This window comes from Zingiber officinale, chromosome 8B (assembly GCF_018446385.1).
Source record: "Zingiber officinale cultivar Zhangliang chromosome 8B, Zo_v1.1, whole genome shotgun sequence".
Lineage (NCBI taxonomy): Eukaryota > Viridiplantae > Streptophyta > Magnoliopsida > Zingiberales > Zingiberaceae > Zingiber > Zingiber officinale.
Genome location: NC_056001.1, coordinates 65,857,927 through 65,872,488, shown reverse-complemented (window position 1 = coordinate 65,872,488; position 14,562 = coordinate 65,857,927). Strand labels below are relative to the sequence as shown.

General features: G+C 37.7%; 2 protein-coding genes across 3 annotated transcripts; both read left to right on the top strand.

Moving 5' to 3' along the window:
* The first annotated feature begins 3,317 nt into the window (after positions 1–3,317).
* LOC122017908 (metallothionein-like protein type 2) lies at positions 3,318–4,053 on the top strand. The gene is made up of 3 exons (XM_042575624.1): positions 3,318–3,459; positions 3,534–3,611; positions 3,694–4,053. Exons 1-3 carry the CDS (start codon positions 3,395–3,397, stop codon positions 3,782–3,784), a joined length of 234 nt encoding a protein of 77 aa, XP_042431558.1. The 5' UTR covers positions 3,318–3,394; the 3' UTR covers positions 3,785–4,053.
* A 7,122-nt stretch (positions 4,054–11,175) lies between these two features.
* On the top strand, positions 11,176–14,550 carry LOC122014616 (scarecrow-like protein 9). 2 transcript variants are annotated; one of them, XM_042570942.1, is made up of 3 exons: positions 11,176–11,352; positions 11,756–14,125; positions 14,205–14,550. In XM_042570942.1, the coding sequence occupies exon 2, from the start codon at positions 11,801–11,803 to the stop codon at positions 14,042–14,044; it is 2,244 nt and encodes a 747-aa protein (XP_042426876.1). In that variant the 5' UTR covers positions 11,176–11,352; positions 11,756–11,800; the 3' UTR covers positions 14,045–14,125; positions 14,205–14,550. The 2 variants fall into 2 exon arrangements, with proteins under 2 accessions (XP_042426876.1, XP_042426875.1); XM_042570941.1 differs by having other exon boundaries at positions 11,673–14,125.
* Positions 14,551–14,562: the final 12 nt, after the last annotated feature.

Sequence of the window (14,562 nt, the reverse complement as noted above, 5' to 3'; positions counted from 1 at the left end):
TCTTCTTTGGTCGGCCTAAGCTTGGGTTCCAAGCTTGCTTGGTCGGCCCCATTAGGATGGGTAAGAAGGTGGGTAAGGGTGGGTATAATATTTTATAAATAAGAGGTTACAATAGGGACCGAGAGGAGGAATTGATTTTGGTCTCCCGATGAAATTAAGCTTCTCGTGTTCGCCCCGAACACCCAACTTAATTTCATCAATAATAATTCATACCACTAAAGAATTATTATTGAACTACCGCACCAATCCTAAATTATATTTTGGGCTCCTTCTTATTATGAGTGTGTTAGTCTCCCTGTGTTTAAGATGTCGGATGTCCACTAATTAATTGAGTTACTGACAACTCATTTTAATTAATATCTCAGTCCAAGAGTAGTACCACTCAACCTTATCGTCATATCAGACTAAGTCCATCTACAGGCTTTAACATGACAATCCTTATGAGCTCCTCTTGGGGGCATTATCAACCTAGATTACTAGGACATAGTTTTCTTCTATAATCAACAACACTCACTATAAGTAATATCATTTCCCAACTTATCGGGCCTATTGATTTATCGAACTAAACTCATCCATTGATAAATTAAAGAAATAAATATTAAATATATGTGTTTGTCATTATATTAGAATTAAGAGCACACACTTCCATAATAACCGAGGTCTTATTTTTTTATTTAGTCAGTATAAAAAGAAACTGCCTCAATGGTCCTACTCAATACACTCTAAGTGTACTAGTGTAATTATAAAGTAAAGATAAACTAATACCTAATTACACTACGACTGTTCTGATGGTTTGTTCCTTTTCATCTCGGTCGTGAGCTACTGTTTATAATTTATAAGGAACTGATAACATGATCTTCTATGTGTGACACCACACACCATGTTATCTACAATATAAATTAATTGAACAACTACACTTAGCATGTAGATATTTGACCAATGTGATTCTTTATTTCTAAATAAATGTTTATACAAAAGCTAGGTTTTTAGTATACATTCCAATATGTGCGTTCTCTTAATCCCTATATAATAACAAACACGTATACTTAGTATTTATTTCTTTAACTTATCAATAGGTGAGATTTATTCATTAAATCAATAGGCCCAATGTGTTGGGAAATAGTACTATTTATATGGTGTGTTGTTGATTATAGAAGGAAGCTGTGTTCTAATTATTTAGGCTGATGATGTCCCCTTGAAGAGCTCATAAGGATTATCATGTAAACCCTACAGGTGGACTTAGTCCGGCATGATAATAAAGTTGAGTGGTACTACTCTTGGAATCAGATGTTAACTAATTGAGTTATCAGTAACTCAATTAATTAACGGACATACGATATCTTAAACACAGGGAGATTAACGCACTCATGATAAAAAGGAGCTCATATTGTAATATGGGATTGGTGCGGTAGTTCAATAATAACCTTTTAGTGGTATGGGTTATTATTGATGGACTTGAGTTAAGTGTTCGGGCCGAACACAGGAAGCCCAAGCCCATCAGGAGGCCTAAATCAATTCCTCCTCTAGGTCCCTGTTGTAACCTCTATATAAAGTCTCACATCCACCATCCACAACTTGGTTTGGTTTGGTTTTTCTCTACCTTCCTAGGGCCGACGGCAAGGGATATCAAAGGAGTAGGCGGTGGCCCCTAAAACCTAAGTTTCCACTTCTCTCTTGCTTAGGACCGGCGACACCTCAAGTTTTCCTAGGGCCGGTGCCACCTCTCCCCACCTTGCTAGGGTCGGCTCATCCTCCACCTTGCTAAGGGTCGACACCCCCTTCCTCCTTGCTAAGGGTCGACGCTCCCTCCTCCTTGCTAAGGGTCGGCGGCCCCTCTTCCTTGGTGGGCGGCGACTTGGAGAAGAGGAAGAAGACAAGAAGGAAGAAGAGGAGAAGGTGCCCCACCCTAAAGCTTCACTTGGTGGCCGGCGGTTTGGAGAAACAAAGAGGGGAAGAGTGTTTGTTGTCTTGGTAGATCGTCACCCATACGATGTCCAAGAAGAGGAGAGGAATACAACAGAAGATCAAGACATCTTTAGCTACAAAAAAAAGATACAACTAGTTCTTTGATTTCGCTGCGTAATTAGTTAAGTTTTTTTTTGTATCGATTTTGAATACCAACACAAGATGCCAGCGATCTTGTACTTCGATCAAGATGTGTTTTGATCCGTCAAGAACATGCTTGATTAATCAAACACATATCTGATCAAACATGCGGATTGCTAGGAAAAATTCTGTACTTGTACAATTTTTATACAAGGAAATTTAAATAGAACAGAATTCCAGCGCCTTCAACTACTTCGTGATTAAAATAGAAAATTATAAATTTTACCTGAGAATCTGAAGGTTTGAATACTTAAATTCCAATTTTAAAATATATTAGCCAAAATACCATAGATATGTTGTATATCTTGTATTTCCAAAAAAATACTAAAGGGTGACTGTTTGATCAACACTATGTGTTGGTCATGTAAAATAACAGATCCATGATACCTTTTTTTTTGTGGATGTTTGAAAAAAAAAAATTAAATGACCTAAGACACTATTTTCTGTCCAACATCAACTGAACCCTATAATTTAGAAAAATTAAAATTTTTTAATTATACTCATTGAGTTTTTCAAAATCATAAAGTTTCTAAGATGATACATTTACAGATAATTGAAGTGGAGAGGATGATACATCCGATTCACTTCTTTATGTCATTATGAAAGGAAATTATTGACGGAAATCCTAAAACCCTTCACTGGAGCCTCGCAAACACTGTGGATTTCAAGGTCGAAATGCCTTGAGAGCGTAATGAAGATACTTACATAAGGTTTCACTAGGGGAATGATTTCATCATAAAATTGGAGCTTCAATCGGAGAATTAAGAAGAGTACTCAGGCATGTACGAGTTGAGAGAGGGAGAGAGAAAAATGATTGCATAATTATTTTTAAATTAAAATGTTTTAAAATATGATTCGGACACCTCAGAAATCACGATTAAAGAAGGAAGATGGGTGGAAGGACTAAAATGAAAATTTAATATCATTTAACTACGTTTTTGATAAATACATAATTATAATAGGTATTTTAATAACTTTTTAATTTTATGTACGTCTTTTCGTAAATTATCAATAGTTTTTTTAATCAGACAGGTACTCATTAGTTGCTGGTCAGATTCTTACCATTCACATTCACCGATAGGATTATAATAAATATCCAATATTAAATGAAAAATTAATGGCTGGGAATAAAAGTCAGTGCCTGGCCCTCCCCATTAATTATGGCGATAGCCTCGCTCTCCGGATCTGTCCACGTGGACGGCGGATACGCTCCGAACTCCTCTATATAACAAAACAGGCAGCAGAGAAAAGAATAAGAAGAAGACGAAGAAGAGAAGAGAAGAGAAGGATGTCTTGCTGCGGAGGCAACTGCGGCTGCGGATCGGGATGCAACTGCGGAAGCGGATGCGGAGGGTATTCGACTTCATTTTCTCATGTTTACCTCCCTCCCCCTCTGTTGTACGTGTGTTTATTTTTTGGATTCGTAGGTGCAAAATGTATCCTGGATTGAGTGAGGAGAAGAGTACTACCGTGACCATGGATCTTACTCCTGCTCATGCAAAGGGGTAGAATTTCAAGACTATATATAGGAAATAAAAAGAATCTGAAGATTTCTACGGCTAATGTATCTTGTTGGAACGTGTGCAGGGCGTTTGAGGAAGGCGTGAGTGCAGGATCCGAGAACGGAGGGTGCAAGTGCGGATCCAACTGCACCTGCGACCCCTGCAACTGCAAGTGAAAGTAGAGCCATGGCCTTGGAGAGGAGGGAGAGAGTTTAGCAGTTTGGGTGCCTGTTGACTGTTGTGTTTGTCCAAATGCAGAAGAAGAAGAAGAGAAGAAATAATAGTAGCCTTCTTGATCTTCTTGTAGTACAAGTAAAATAAGAGTTGGGTTTCTCTGTGAATTCCTCCTTCTCCATTGATGGCTAGTTGTTGCGTGTCGCAGTGTTTGGCTGTGTACTAATTGTGTTGCGTTTGAATGAAGTGCTATGCTCCCATTAGTCATCAAGACTTTCCTCTATGAGATATAATATTTTATGAAAAATTAAATATTTTTTGAAGAAAATTTATATTATCTGATATGATCCTGTCTCTGTCTGTGTCCCCTGTTGCTTTTTCATTTAGCTTTGCTTCTGCATGTGATGCTGTAACTGTCCTCTGCTTTATTGGGAGTCCTTATCTGGTGGTGTAACTGTCCTCTGCTTTATTGATGTTGCAAAAAAAGCAGGTCCCGTCGCCCAACGGCCTCCTCACCCTTGCCCCACGAGTATGAGAGGGAGTAAATTATGATGAATACGGACCCGGCGATGACATGGCGGTCGAAGGTATTTAGCACGGACAGATATTGATGTTATCGCAATTGCTGCCGCAGACCTTCGACCTCCCGACCCATGTTGCAAGAATATCATGTCATAACCGGTTGATCCCGCCCGTGGGGCTGTCCTCTGCTTTATTGAGAGTCCTTATCTGGTGGTGTGGTCTCCACTATCCAGCTGTTTGTCAACAGATCAGGCAGGATTGCTATTGATATTATGAAGGTAGCTTTTGATTCAGAGGATTAGAACGAGGAAATAAATTTATTTTTAAATTTTTAAGTTTAGTTGAGAAAATAGAATTAAAATTTTAGAATAAAATTTAAAAGTTTGGGTATTTAACTTTTCTTTTTGTATTTTGATATTTTGAAAGAAATAAGAATGAGAGTTAAGTTTTAAATAAAAATATTTTTTATTTATTTTTATATATATTTTTCTCTCTTTAATCTATCATCATATTTTTTTTCATTATTTTTTTTTCTTTTCATTTTTCTATCATATTTTTTTTTCTTCTCATTTTCTCTCATTATGCTTTCTCTTCATATCGTTGCCACCATGGGATCTGAGATTTAAATCTCAGTAAAATCGAGATAAATACTTCTTTTATGTGTTAGTCATTATTCTAAAGGTTAGTAGTCGTCCGTGATTTACCTCATCCGTTTTAACCTTGAGACGGGTTAGCGGAGGCGCCGGAGACGAGCATATTCACCTTTTGTCACCATGCTTTCTCTCTATACACTATCTTTTATCATTTTTTCTCATTACACTTTCTCTCTTATATCGCTTCTCTCTCATTATACTTTTTTTTCTCAATCTCTCCTATGACACATCCTCTCTTCATTTTTTTCTCATCACATTTTCTCTTTGTATTCTCTCAGATTATATTTTCTCTGATCATATTTTTCTCAGTTCGTATTCACTCTCACATCATACTCTCTTCCCTCATTTTTTTCTCATTACATTTTCCTCTCTTTATTTTTTCCCTTCACATTTTCTCTCTCATTACATTTTCACTCTCATCATATTTTTCTCTCATATTTAATTTTTTTCTCTTATTTTTTTCTAAGGGTAAAAAAAATAAATTTTAATTTGTTTCAATAAAAAATATTTAATTAATCAAATATTATTTTTAAATATTATTTTTAAGAATAATATTCATACTTATATTTATTCTCATTTCATAATATTATAATTTTTATTCTAATTTTAATTTCTAAGAAAAATCAAACTCCATCTAATTTTAACTGAACTAAAATAGTTTTTTTTTCTCTTTCTTTCTGTTAATTCAATTTATAAAAAATGATTTAAAAAAAATAGATTTAAGAGGATTATTGATACTTTAATTGTCGGCCCTGAAACTTAACACAGACAACTTACCTATGGTTGGCCCAATTAGATCAGTTATCGGGCTGTTGAGACTCATCACCTAATTTAAATCTTCAGATGAAAATAATAATATCAGTAATTTTTCAAATGATGCATCCCAAATTTTGATTGCCCAAAAACGCCTCAAGATTTGAAAAATGCTTAAAACGCGCATCACTTTTCCGTTTAGCCTACTGCCAAACTTGACATGTTTTCTCTCTCTTTTCTATTACAAATTTTCTCTCTCACCATCCTGTTAAATTAAATTAAATCTTTTTTTTATCAACTACTGAGATATTGATTTTTAAAATTCACGACAGTTTACAGTAGTGCCGTGAAACTACTTTACAAAAACAACACAACGGGAATGTTAATTTCTAAAAATTAATACTATATATCACCATTAATTTTTAAAAATTAATATCATGACATTAGATTTCTCATTTTGATCCAAACTTATTAATAAATTAAGAAATTTAAATTTTTAAAAAGTTGACATGTAATCCAAAAACAGTATTTATGATGTTCATATCTAACTCCATACATAAAATTTATCTTAGATATATTAGAATTAGACATGTACTATCTATCATCTTTCATTACTTATCAATTTTTTAAAAATTCATTGAATTTTAATCAAAATTTATCAATACATCTGGATACCTCGAATTAAACTATTCCCATTCTTATTGGTTTCTACTGTACTCTAAATTTCAAAAATGTCCTTTATAGTTTTAACACAACAATTTAATACACCAGCACTGTTTGAGACGAATATATGTTACGGAAATATACTACTAATTACCAATAGCCATTACAGTTCTCATGAGGGCCGACACATCAAGACGTTGAAATTAGCATGTTTACATGATTTTTGCTATAACATCCAATCAAATGGAAACAAATCAAGTCACACCATATAAATTCTCAAAAAAAAACAATTTTTGTTTTTCTTCAACAAATCAATAAAACAAATAACATTATCATTATTTTTTTTCCACACTAAATCATACATTAAAAAAATCATCTTATTACATAAATAATAACTCTCCGCGTAACACATACGATAGAAATATGACATCTCTGATATAATAATAGGAATCGATTCTCAGAAATTGATGACCTAAAATTTACTCCACCATGTATCTGACATCTGTGTACTTATATGTACTTTCCTCCATATCCATGAGGTCGATATTAAGAGGGACGTTATGTAACATATCTATATTTTTTATTACATAAATAATAATAATAATAATAATAATAATAATAATAAAATATAATCTAGATGAATAAATTTATTTATAGATCGATATAATCATCCCGAATAATAATTTTTTTAATTATTTAGTTGTCTGTTGAATTTAACGTAATATTAATGTGATCTGTTAATGTATGAGGGAATGTAATCGGATATGCCTACGTGCATGTTAGTGGGCTTGTCATATTTCTCCATCTTACAGGACTAATACCACATAAGAATTTTTTCAACGTAATCGGTTTAATTTTATAGGCACAATATATCGAATGGGATTGAGTTAAAATCGTAAATATAAATTTTATTATAGATGAATTTATAATTCAAAAATCTCGTAGAATCCAACCTCATTAATTATATATATATATATATATATATATATATATATATATATATATATATATAATTTTTATATTAAATTTAAGCTCAGACCGTCTCTTATTTATGGATCGGTCTTATCACTATCGTAGTATTGATTTATGGCTTTTAGAAATCAACGCAGTTGACGTTAGTTTTTAAAAATCAACATTGTTATAGTGCTAGTTTTATTAGTGTAATTAAACTATGGTGCTAGTTTTAAAAATCCCTATAGTGGTTATTGTATGCAGGTAAGGGAGATAGAAGAGTTTAATTTAAAATTATTTTAATTTTATCTATTGATTTTTAATTCTCAGGTAGAAAAAGAGGGTCTTTAGCCCAATGACCCCTTAGAGGATATTTGTAGTCTTCACGGGTTACAAATCTTGACTTCACCATAGATAGGCATAGAGATTCTCAAGCACATTAGTGGTAAAAAAAGATGAATATGTTTGTCCTCAGTGTCTCCATCAATTTGTCCCAGGGTCAACACGAAGGAAGTAAATTACGGGCGGCTACTAGTCTTTGGAATAGTGACTAGCACATAAGGAAGACATTTACCTTGACTTTACCGAGATTCGAACCCCAGACCTCATTGGTGACAACACCTCGTGTGTTAGCCACTAGACCTATCTGAGGGGACGAGGTCCTCAAGCACATGCACCTATGTAACGGAGATTTAATGTTGGACCTTTCTAAATACTTATGGAGTTTGAATTATTTATGATGTTGGATCATTTGTTAAGACTCATATGCCTTTTCTAAATTTATCCAAGTAAAAGTTGAAATTTTTTTATAGTTTCGAATCAGTTATCTCTGAAATTAGTAAATTTTGTTGAATATGTGTGAATTGAGAAAATGTGGAAGAGGATAGAAACTTCATTGTGAATAGGATTTTAGTTTCATATTGGGAGTTTCATGGAATGTTGGTTGGTTTATATTAATTCACATGCATTAATGATGTGAACAAATGCATACGGAGAGACTCTCTCTCATGCATGAGTGTATAGGGGGTGCAATTCCAGGACTTGGATTGGATTGCACTGAACCATGTTGACTTGTGTGCGGGCACGACCTGTGCGTACCAAATGTCGGGATCGGTTAGGGTAAAATTTGTCCAAGTGGAACAATCAACATTTTGTCATGTAAATCTTTTGCTATTGTGTAACGGATGCATTAAATTCGAAATTAATGTAAAATCAAAACGGTCGAGTGATAATAAGTGAAACGGTGGTCGTTTCACTGCTCGACGAGTAATAGTCATTAATCGACCATTAACGATGTCGTTGATCTGAGTTCCTACACACACAACAACACAAACAGAAGCTCTCCACCTTCATTCCTTCCTCTGTCGTGCAACTCCTGCTTGGCAGAGTGCTCGTGATAGAAATCGGGTGCCCCTCAGTTCGGCGCGATCAACAGTGCTTGGTGGGAATCACGGTCAACCGTTGTATCCTGGGAGGTACACGACCATAGTAAGCCTCAAGCACAGCCGGAGGTAGGCGAATTTGTTTTAAGGAAACTACATCAATCGCATACCTCGGTCCGCAGCTCAAAACCCGACCGCCCACTTGCTAGGTCTGCCTCTCAGCTCGGCATATTTGCCCGGCCTGAACCGTCTTGACCTGCTTGTTTGTTCTCCCAACCGGCCTCGCTCGGTCTGCTCCTAAACCTATTGCTCAGCCAATCTGCCACTTTGCAATGCAAATCTGCAAGACTTATTGCTCCGCACGTAGATCTGTCAGACCTGTCGCTCTGTCGCTCTACAACACAGACCTGTCACTCTGTAACGCAGACCTGTCACTCTGTAACGCAGACCTGTCACTCTGTAACGCAGACCTGCCCGCACTGTCGCTCTGCAACGCAGACCTGTTGTTATGCAACGCAGACCTACAGCTCAATTGACCTACTCGTTCGACAATACAGACCTGCTATTCGGTTGATCAACCCGCTCGACGACTCAGTCTGCTCTTCATCACATAACATAAATCAGCCCCTATTAACATCCTAAGATTATCAGCTCAGGTTATTTCGACTATAAATTAAATTTAATTCAGTATAATTAAAATTTAATTAATATTTCATAAATTTTCGATAACAGATTATTTATTTTCAACAAATTTTACAAAGGGATACTTAGGGTGCGTTTGGTTTGGAAAATTTTTTCATTTTCTACTTTTCATTTTCTATTTCTGTTTTTATATTTTCTATTGTAGTTTTTAGAAAACAGAAAACGCGTTTGGTATGTTGGACTGTATTTCTACTTTATAGAAAAGAAAATTAGAAAATGCGTTTGGTATGATAAACTGTATTTTTATTTTATAGAAAAGAAAACTGAAAAATGCGTTTGGTAAGTTAATATGAAAATGGTAATCAAATTTAATTTTATTTAAAAAAAAACGAAGATGGTAGTTAAATTAATGTAGTTTTGCTTCAACATTAAATGGAACTCAGCATGAGATATCCAAATTTGCTGCAACCGAAAAGGCATCGGCTTTATTGATTGTATCAGAAGTGCTATGCTGCGGACAAAGCCGTGCGGACCGCTGCGGACTTGCCTTCCTGATCGGTCACCAGTCCGATCAGAGAACCTCCTGATCGGTCTGTAGACCGATCAGAAAATGATCGGTTCCCTGACACAGTGTGGGCCGCGTTTTTCACTTTTTCGGTCGTGTTTTCGCATTTGCATCATTTTTTTCCAACCGCGTTTTTGCGTTTTCAATTTTTTCTGAAAATGACTTTTAGCCGTTTTCTAGTTTTCTAAAAAATGGAAACTCATTTTCTGAAAAACAAAAGTAAAAATTATCAATCAAACATATTTTTTATTTTTACAGAAAATAAAAATAGAAAATGATGAAATCAAACACGGCCTTAGTTTTCTCATTTTTTACATGCCCAGAGGCTTATTAAAAAATTAAAAATATTTTTTTATTAAGTGATTAAAAGTGATAATTCTTCACAAAGTGATTGATATGCACACCTAAAAGATACCAATACATGTCCTTATCAACCAAGACTAGCTAACATGGCAAACATGTGGAATCATTTCGTATATAATTTTATAATAAAAAAGGGTATTGGAATATTTTTCATCCGTACATTTCTCTTAAGATGCGTGCGGAGTCTGATGTATTAATTAATGATGAGCGACGAGGCGGGGCGACTGTGCAATTTGACCTCAACGTGAACGAGCTGACGTGGAGCGGGGCGGGTGACCCCCACTTACTCAACCTCATGCCTTGTCCAATCACGAGTGTACTACTCCATTTAACTTATTGCCCATATTCTTATTTATTTTTAGAAAGTATTGCGATCAGATACAACGCACCAAGCGATTTATTATGAAAAATTGTCCTTTTTTCTCTATTTTTGGACCTTTTTTTAAAAATATACAAAATTTACTGTCGATCGATAGAAGACCCGTCCGATTACTTGACGCGACCCGCGTGGCTTGACCGGACCATCGTCTAGCCCCGCCACGCGTCGCGCATCGGTCAGCGGTAGCACCGCCCCTCGGTTTGTCCGTACGCCCGCCGCTGCATCGGATCCGAGCAGCCGGAACTCGTCATCCCCCACGCCACGCCGCGTGTTCTCAGCCGCCGCGTCCTGCGATCGATCCGCCACGTGATATCTCCGCCTCGCTTGCCGGCTCCCGAACTAGAAGCTCCAGAGACTGACGGTCGGGATGCGACCACGTAGCCAGATCCACGTCCCGAGAAGATGCCTCGGGAATTTGAGTTTTTAATTGAATTATTTAATAATATTTTTTAAAATTATTTTTCTGAAAAATAATTTTATTTACCTCGACGGGAAAGAGTTGCCTTTAAGGTAGGGAAGTAATAAATTATACCGCAGGCGACAAGGGAGGAAGGTGGACCAAAAGCCGCAATCGGGAGTCCACACTCCACTCTTTCTCATGACCACCGCCTCGCTTTCCATCTCCTTCCGCTTCGCCTTTTGCGCTGGGGCTCGGGGTCGCTGGTTCTCCCGCCATAGTTACTAGGGTTTCGATAAGGTCAGCTTTCGCCCCTTCCTGTTCCTCGGCTGATTTCCTTTCTAGATTGATTTCATTGCGGTTGTCGATCTGTCTGTTCGATTCGTTCACATACTTTTTTGTTTTCTTTGTTTGATCGAGAAAAAGTTGCCTCCTTTCGATCTTTCTTGGAATTTTTGGTGCTGGAATACATCGATTCAAGCATGTGTAGGTTTTTGTTTTGTGCAGTTTAGTCTGAATTGTTCTTTCCGGCTCATTTTGTTTTGTTTGTATAAACGCAAAGGTTAGACTTTTAATGTTCGTGTTCTGATTTCGTTTTATTCTTTCTTTCCTTTGGTCAGTTCGTTATCAATGTCGAAGATCTGATTAGAGAGGTGCCGAGGTGGACTAATATTAGGTTATCTTCGTGTTTGAACTGTGATAGCTGTTAATTCGGTGAAAGGTTGAAGTGTAGCAGAACTCTGATTCAATGGTTATGGATTCTGGACTCCGTGAGCTGTCTGGCATGATGAGCGGATTGTGCTACGATGATTCTTATTCGGATCAAAATATTTTCCGAGCTCTAGAGTTAGGAGAATCCCAAACTACTACGAGTCATAGTAATTATGTTGGTATTCCGCAATTCTCCTCTGGGATCATCCAAATTAGCAATCCCACGTCTAATGTTTGTGTAAGCTCTGAGTGTGAAAGCACAGAGGATGGTGACATCTTCTACTCTGATATGGCGCTTAACTACATCAGCCGGATGCTAATGGAGGAGGATATAGACGAAAAAGTTAGCTCGCACAAGGAAGAGTCAGCCATTCGAGCTGCGGAGAAGCCCTTCTATGATATACTTGGCCAGAAGTACCCGCCGGCTCCTTATCAACTGCCGCTTGACATCGACCACATTTCTTCCAGCGCCAATGGCAGAAGCAATGATCGGTTCAAGAATTTCTACTGTGGTAGCAGCAGCGGGATTGTGGACAGTAGCTCTGTAAGTGACTCCTCAGATTACCAACAGTCTAGTTCTCATCGGGGATCTGTTGATTATTCTCCTCGGACTCCATCAAGCTCTTCTAACATGTCAATTAGTTTTGAGGAGCGCTTTAATCATGTTGCTTTATCTCCTAGTTTGTTTTTTCAAAGCACTCCTGCTTGGCATTTCAAGAGAGGAGTTGAAGAAGCAAAAAAGTTTCTCCCTAGCAATGATAAGTTGGGGATCAGCTTACAGTCTAATGGTGGCTCAGCATCTCGAATCTCAACAAGAGATGGAAGGCTGTTTGACCTCAAGGAAGAAGCAGAGGAGAAAGACCCTTTGACCAATAGTTCTAGAGTTCGTAAGAGTACAAACAGAGAGGAGTTGGATTTGGTAGAGGGCAGGAGCAGTAAGCAATCGGCTGTTTTCTATGAAGGGGAGGTTAGATCAGAAATCTTTGATATGATATTGCTAGGCTGCGGTGATAAGTGCTCTAAGAAGATGTCTGATTTGCGTGAGGCAATGCAGAATGAAGCAAGTAGAAATGCCCAGAATGGTTTGACAAAGGCTTCAACCGGTGGCAAGTCGCGAGGAAAGAAACATACAAAGAAAGAGGTAGTGGATCTCAGAACTCTTCTGATTCTCTGTGCTCAAGCAGTGGCAGCTGATGACCGACGAACTGCTTATGAATTATTGAAGCAAATCAGACAGCATTCTTCTCCAACTGGGGATGGATCACAAAGGCTGGCACAGTTTTTTGCAGACGGTCTTGAAGCTCGTCTGGCAGGCACTGGAAGTCAGATTTACAAGGCTCTGGTTGCTAAAAGGGCGACCGCAACTGATGTGTTGAAGGCTTATCATTTGTATCTTGCAGCTTGTCCCTTCAAGAGAATCTCACACTTTTTCTCCAATCAGACAATACTCAATCTGGCACAAAAGGCCTCCAAGGTGCACATCATTGATTTTGGCATCTATTTCGGGTTTCAGTGGCCATGTCTTATCCAACGTCTATCAGCTAGGGAAGGTGGCCCACCTAAACTGCGGATCACAGGTATTGATGTGCCCCAGCCAGGTTTTCGACCCACAGAGCGAATTGAAGAGACGGGTAGGAGGCTGGCAGATTATGCGAAAAGTTTTAATGTTCCTTTCGAGTATCAGGCCATTGCTTCTAGATGGGAAGCCATTCGAGCAGAGGATCTACACATTGCTGAAGATGAGGTGGTAGCAGTCAATTGTCTGTACCGCTTCAGGAATCTCATCGATGAGACTGTAGTTGTAGACAGCCCGAGGAATAGGGTTCTCAACACAATACGGAAGATGAACCCTGATGTTTTCATCCATGGAGTAGTGAACGGATCCTACAGTGCCCCATTCTTCGTGACTAGATTCCGTGAGGCATTGTTCCATTACTCCGCTTTGTTTGACATGCTTGAAGCTAACGTACCACGAGATGACGACCAGAGGTCATTGATCGAGAGGGATCTCTTTGGACGCGAGGCTCTTAATGTTATAGCATGTGAAGGCTCAGAAAGAGTTGAGAGACCGGAGACTTACAAGCAGTGGCAGGTCAGGAATATCCGGGCCGGGTTCGAGCAGCGCCCTCTGGACCCAGACATAATGAAGAAAGCAAAGGACAAAGTGAAAGGCAGCTATCACAAGGACTTTGTCATCGATGAAGACAATGGATGGCTGATACAGGGATGGAAGGGAAGAATCATTTATGCGATATCGGCATGGAAGCCTAAGGGAACATAGCATCATTTTTTGAGATTTCTATCAAGTTGAGCTGAGGAAGCCGACTTTCTTCCTGATTCATTTCAACTAAATCCTGATGAGGTAATTCATTGCAACAAAGATTATGCTGCTCCTTTATTTCTTTAACCAACATGTAGATTATTGTTATTTTCATGGCTAGAGTCGATGCAATCAATGGATACCAGAGACAAATCTTTGCTGACAAAGAAGGCATCAAACACTGTTGCTGTTGATAACTACAGGAAGATGGAGAGTTCTTACATCTACTTTTTTCTACACGCAGAAGATGGTTAGTATGTAATAGGATGGTTTGCTCATGCTTCATTGTTTTAGAAATCAACAGAAAAATGGAGGTTTCCAAATAAATTTTGCCATGATCTTGGTTGTTCCTGACCACTGTATACCTTTATATGTACTCTTTGTGCAGTGGAACCTCCATTGCCCGTGATGATGAGCAAACTTGCATTTGTTTTAGAATTGAGATGAGAGTCTGTTCTTTTGTTTGATCTTATGTTTTA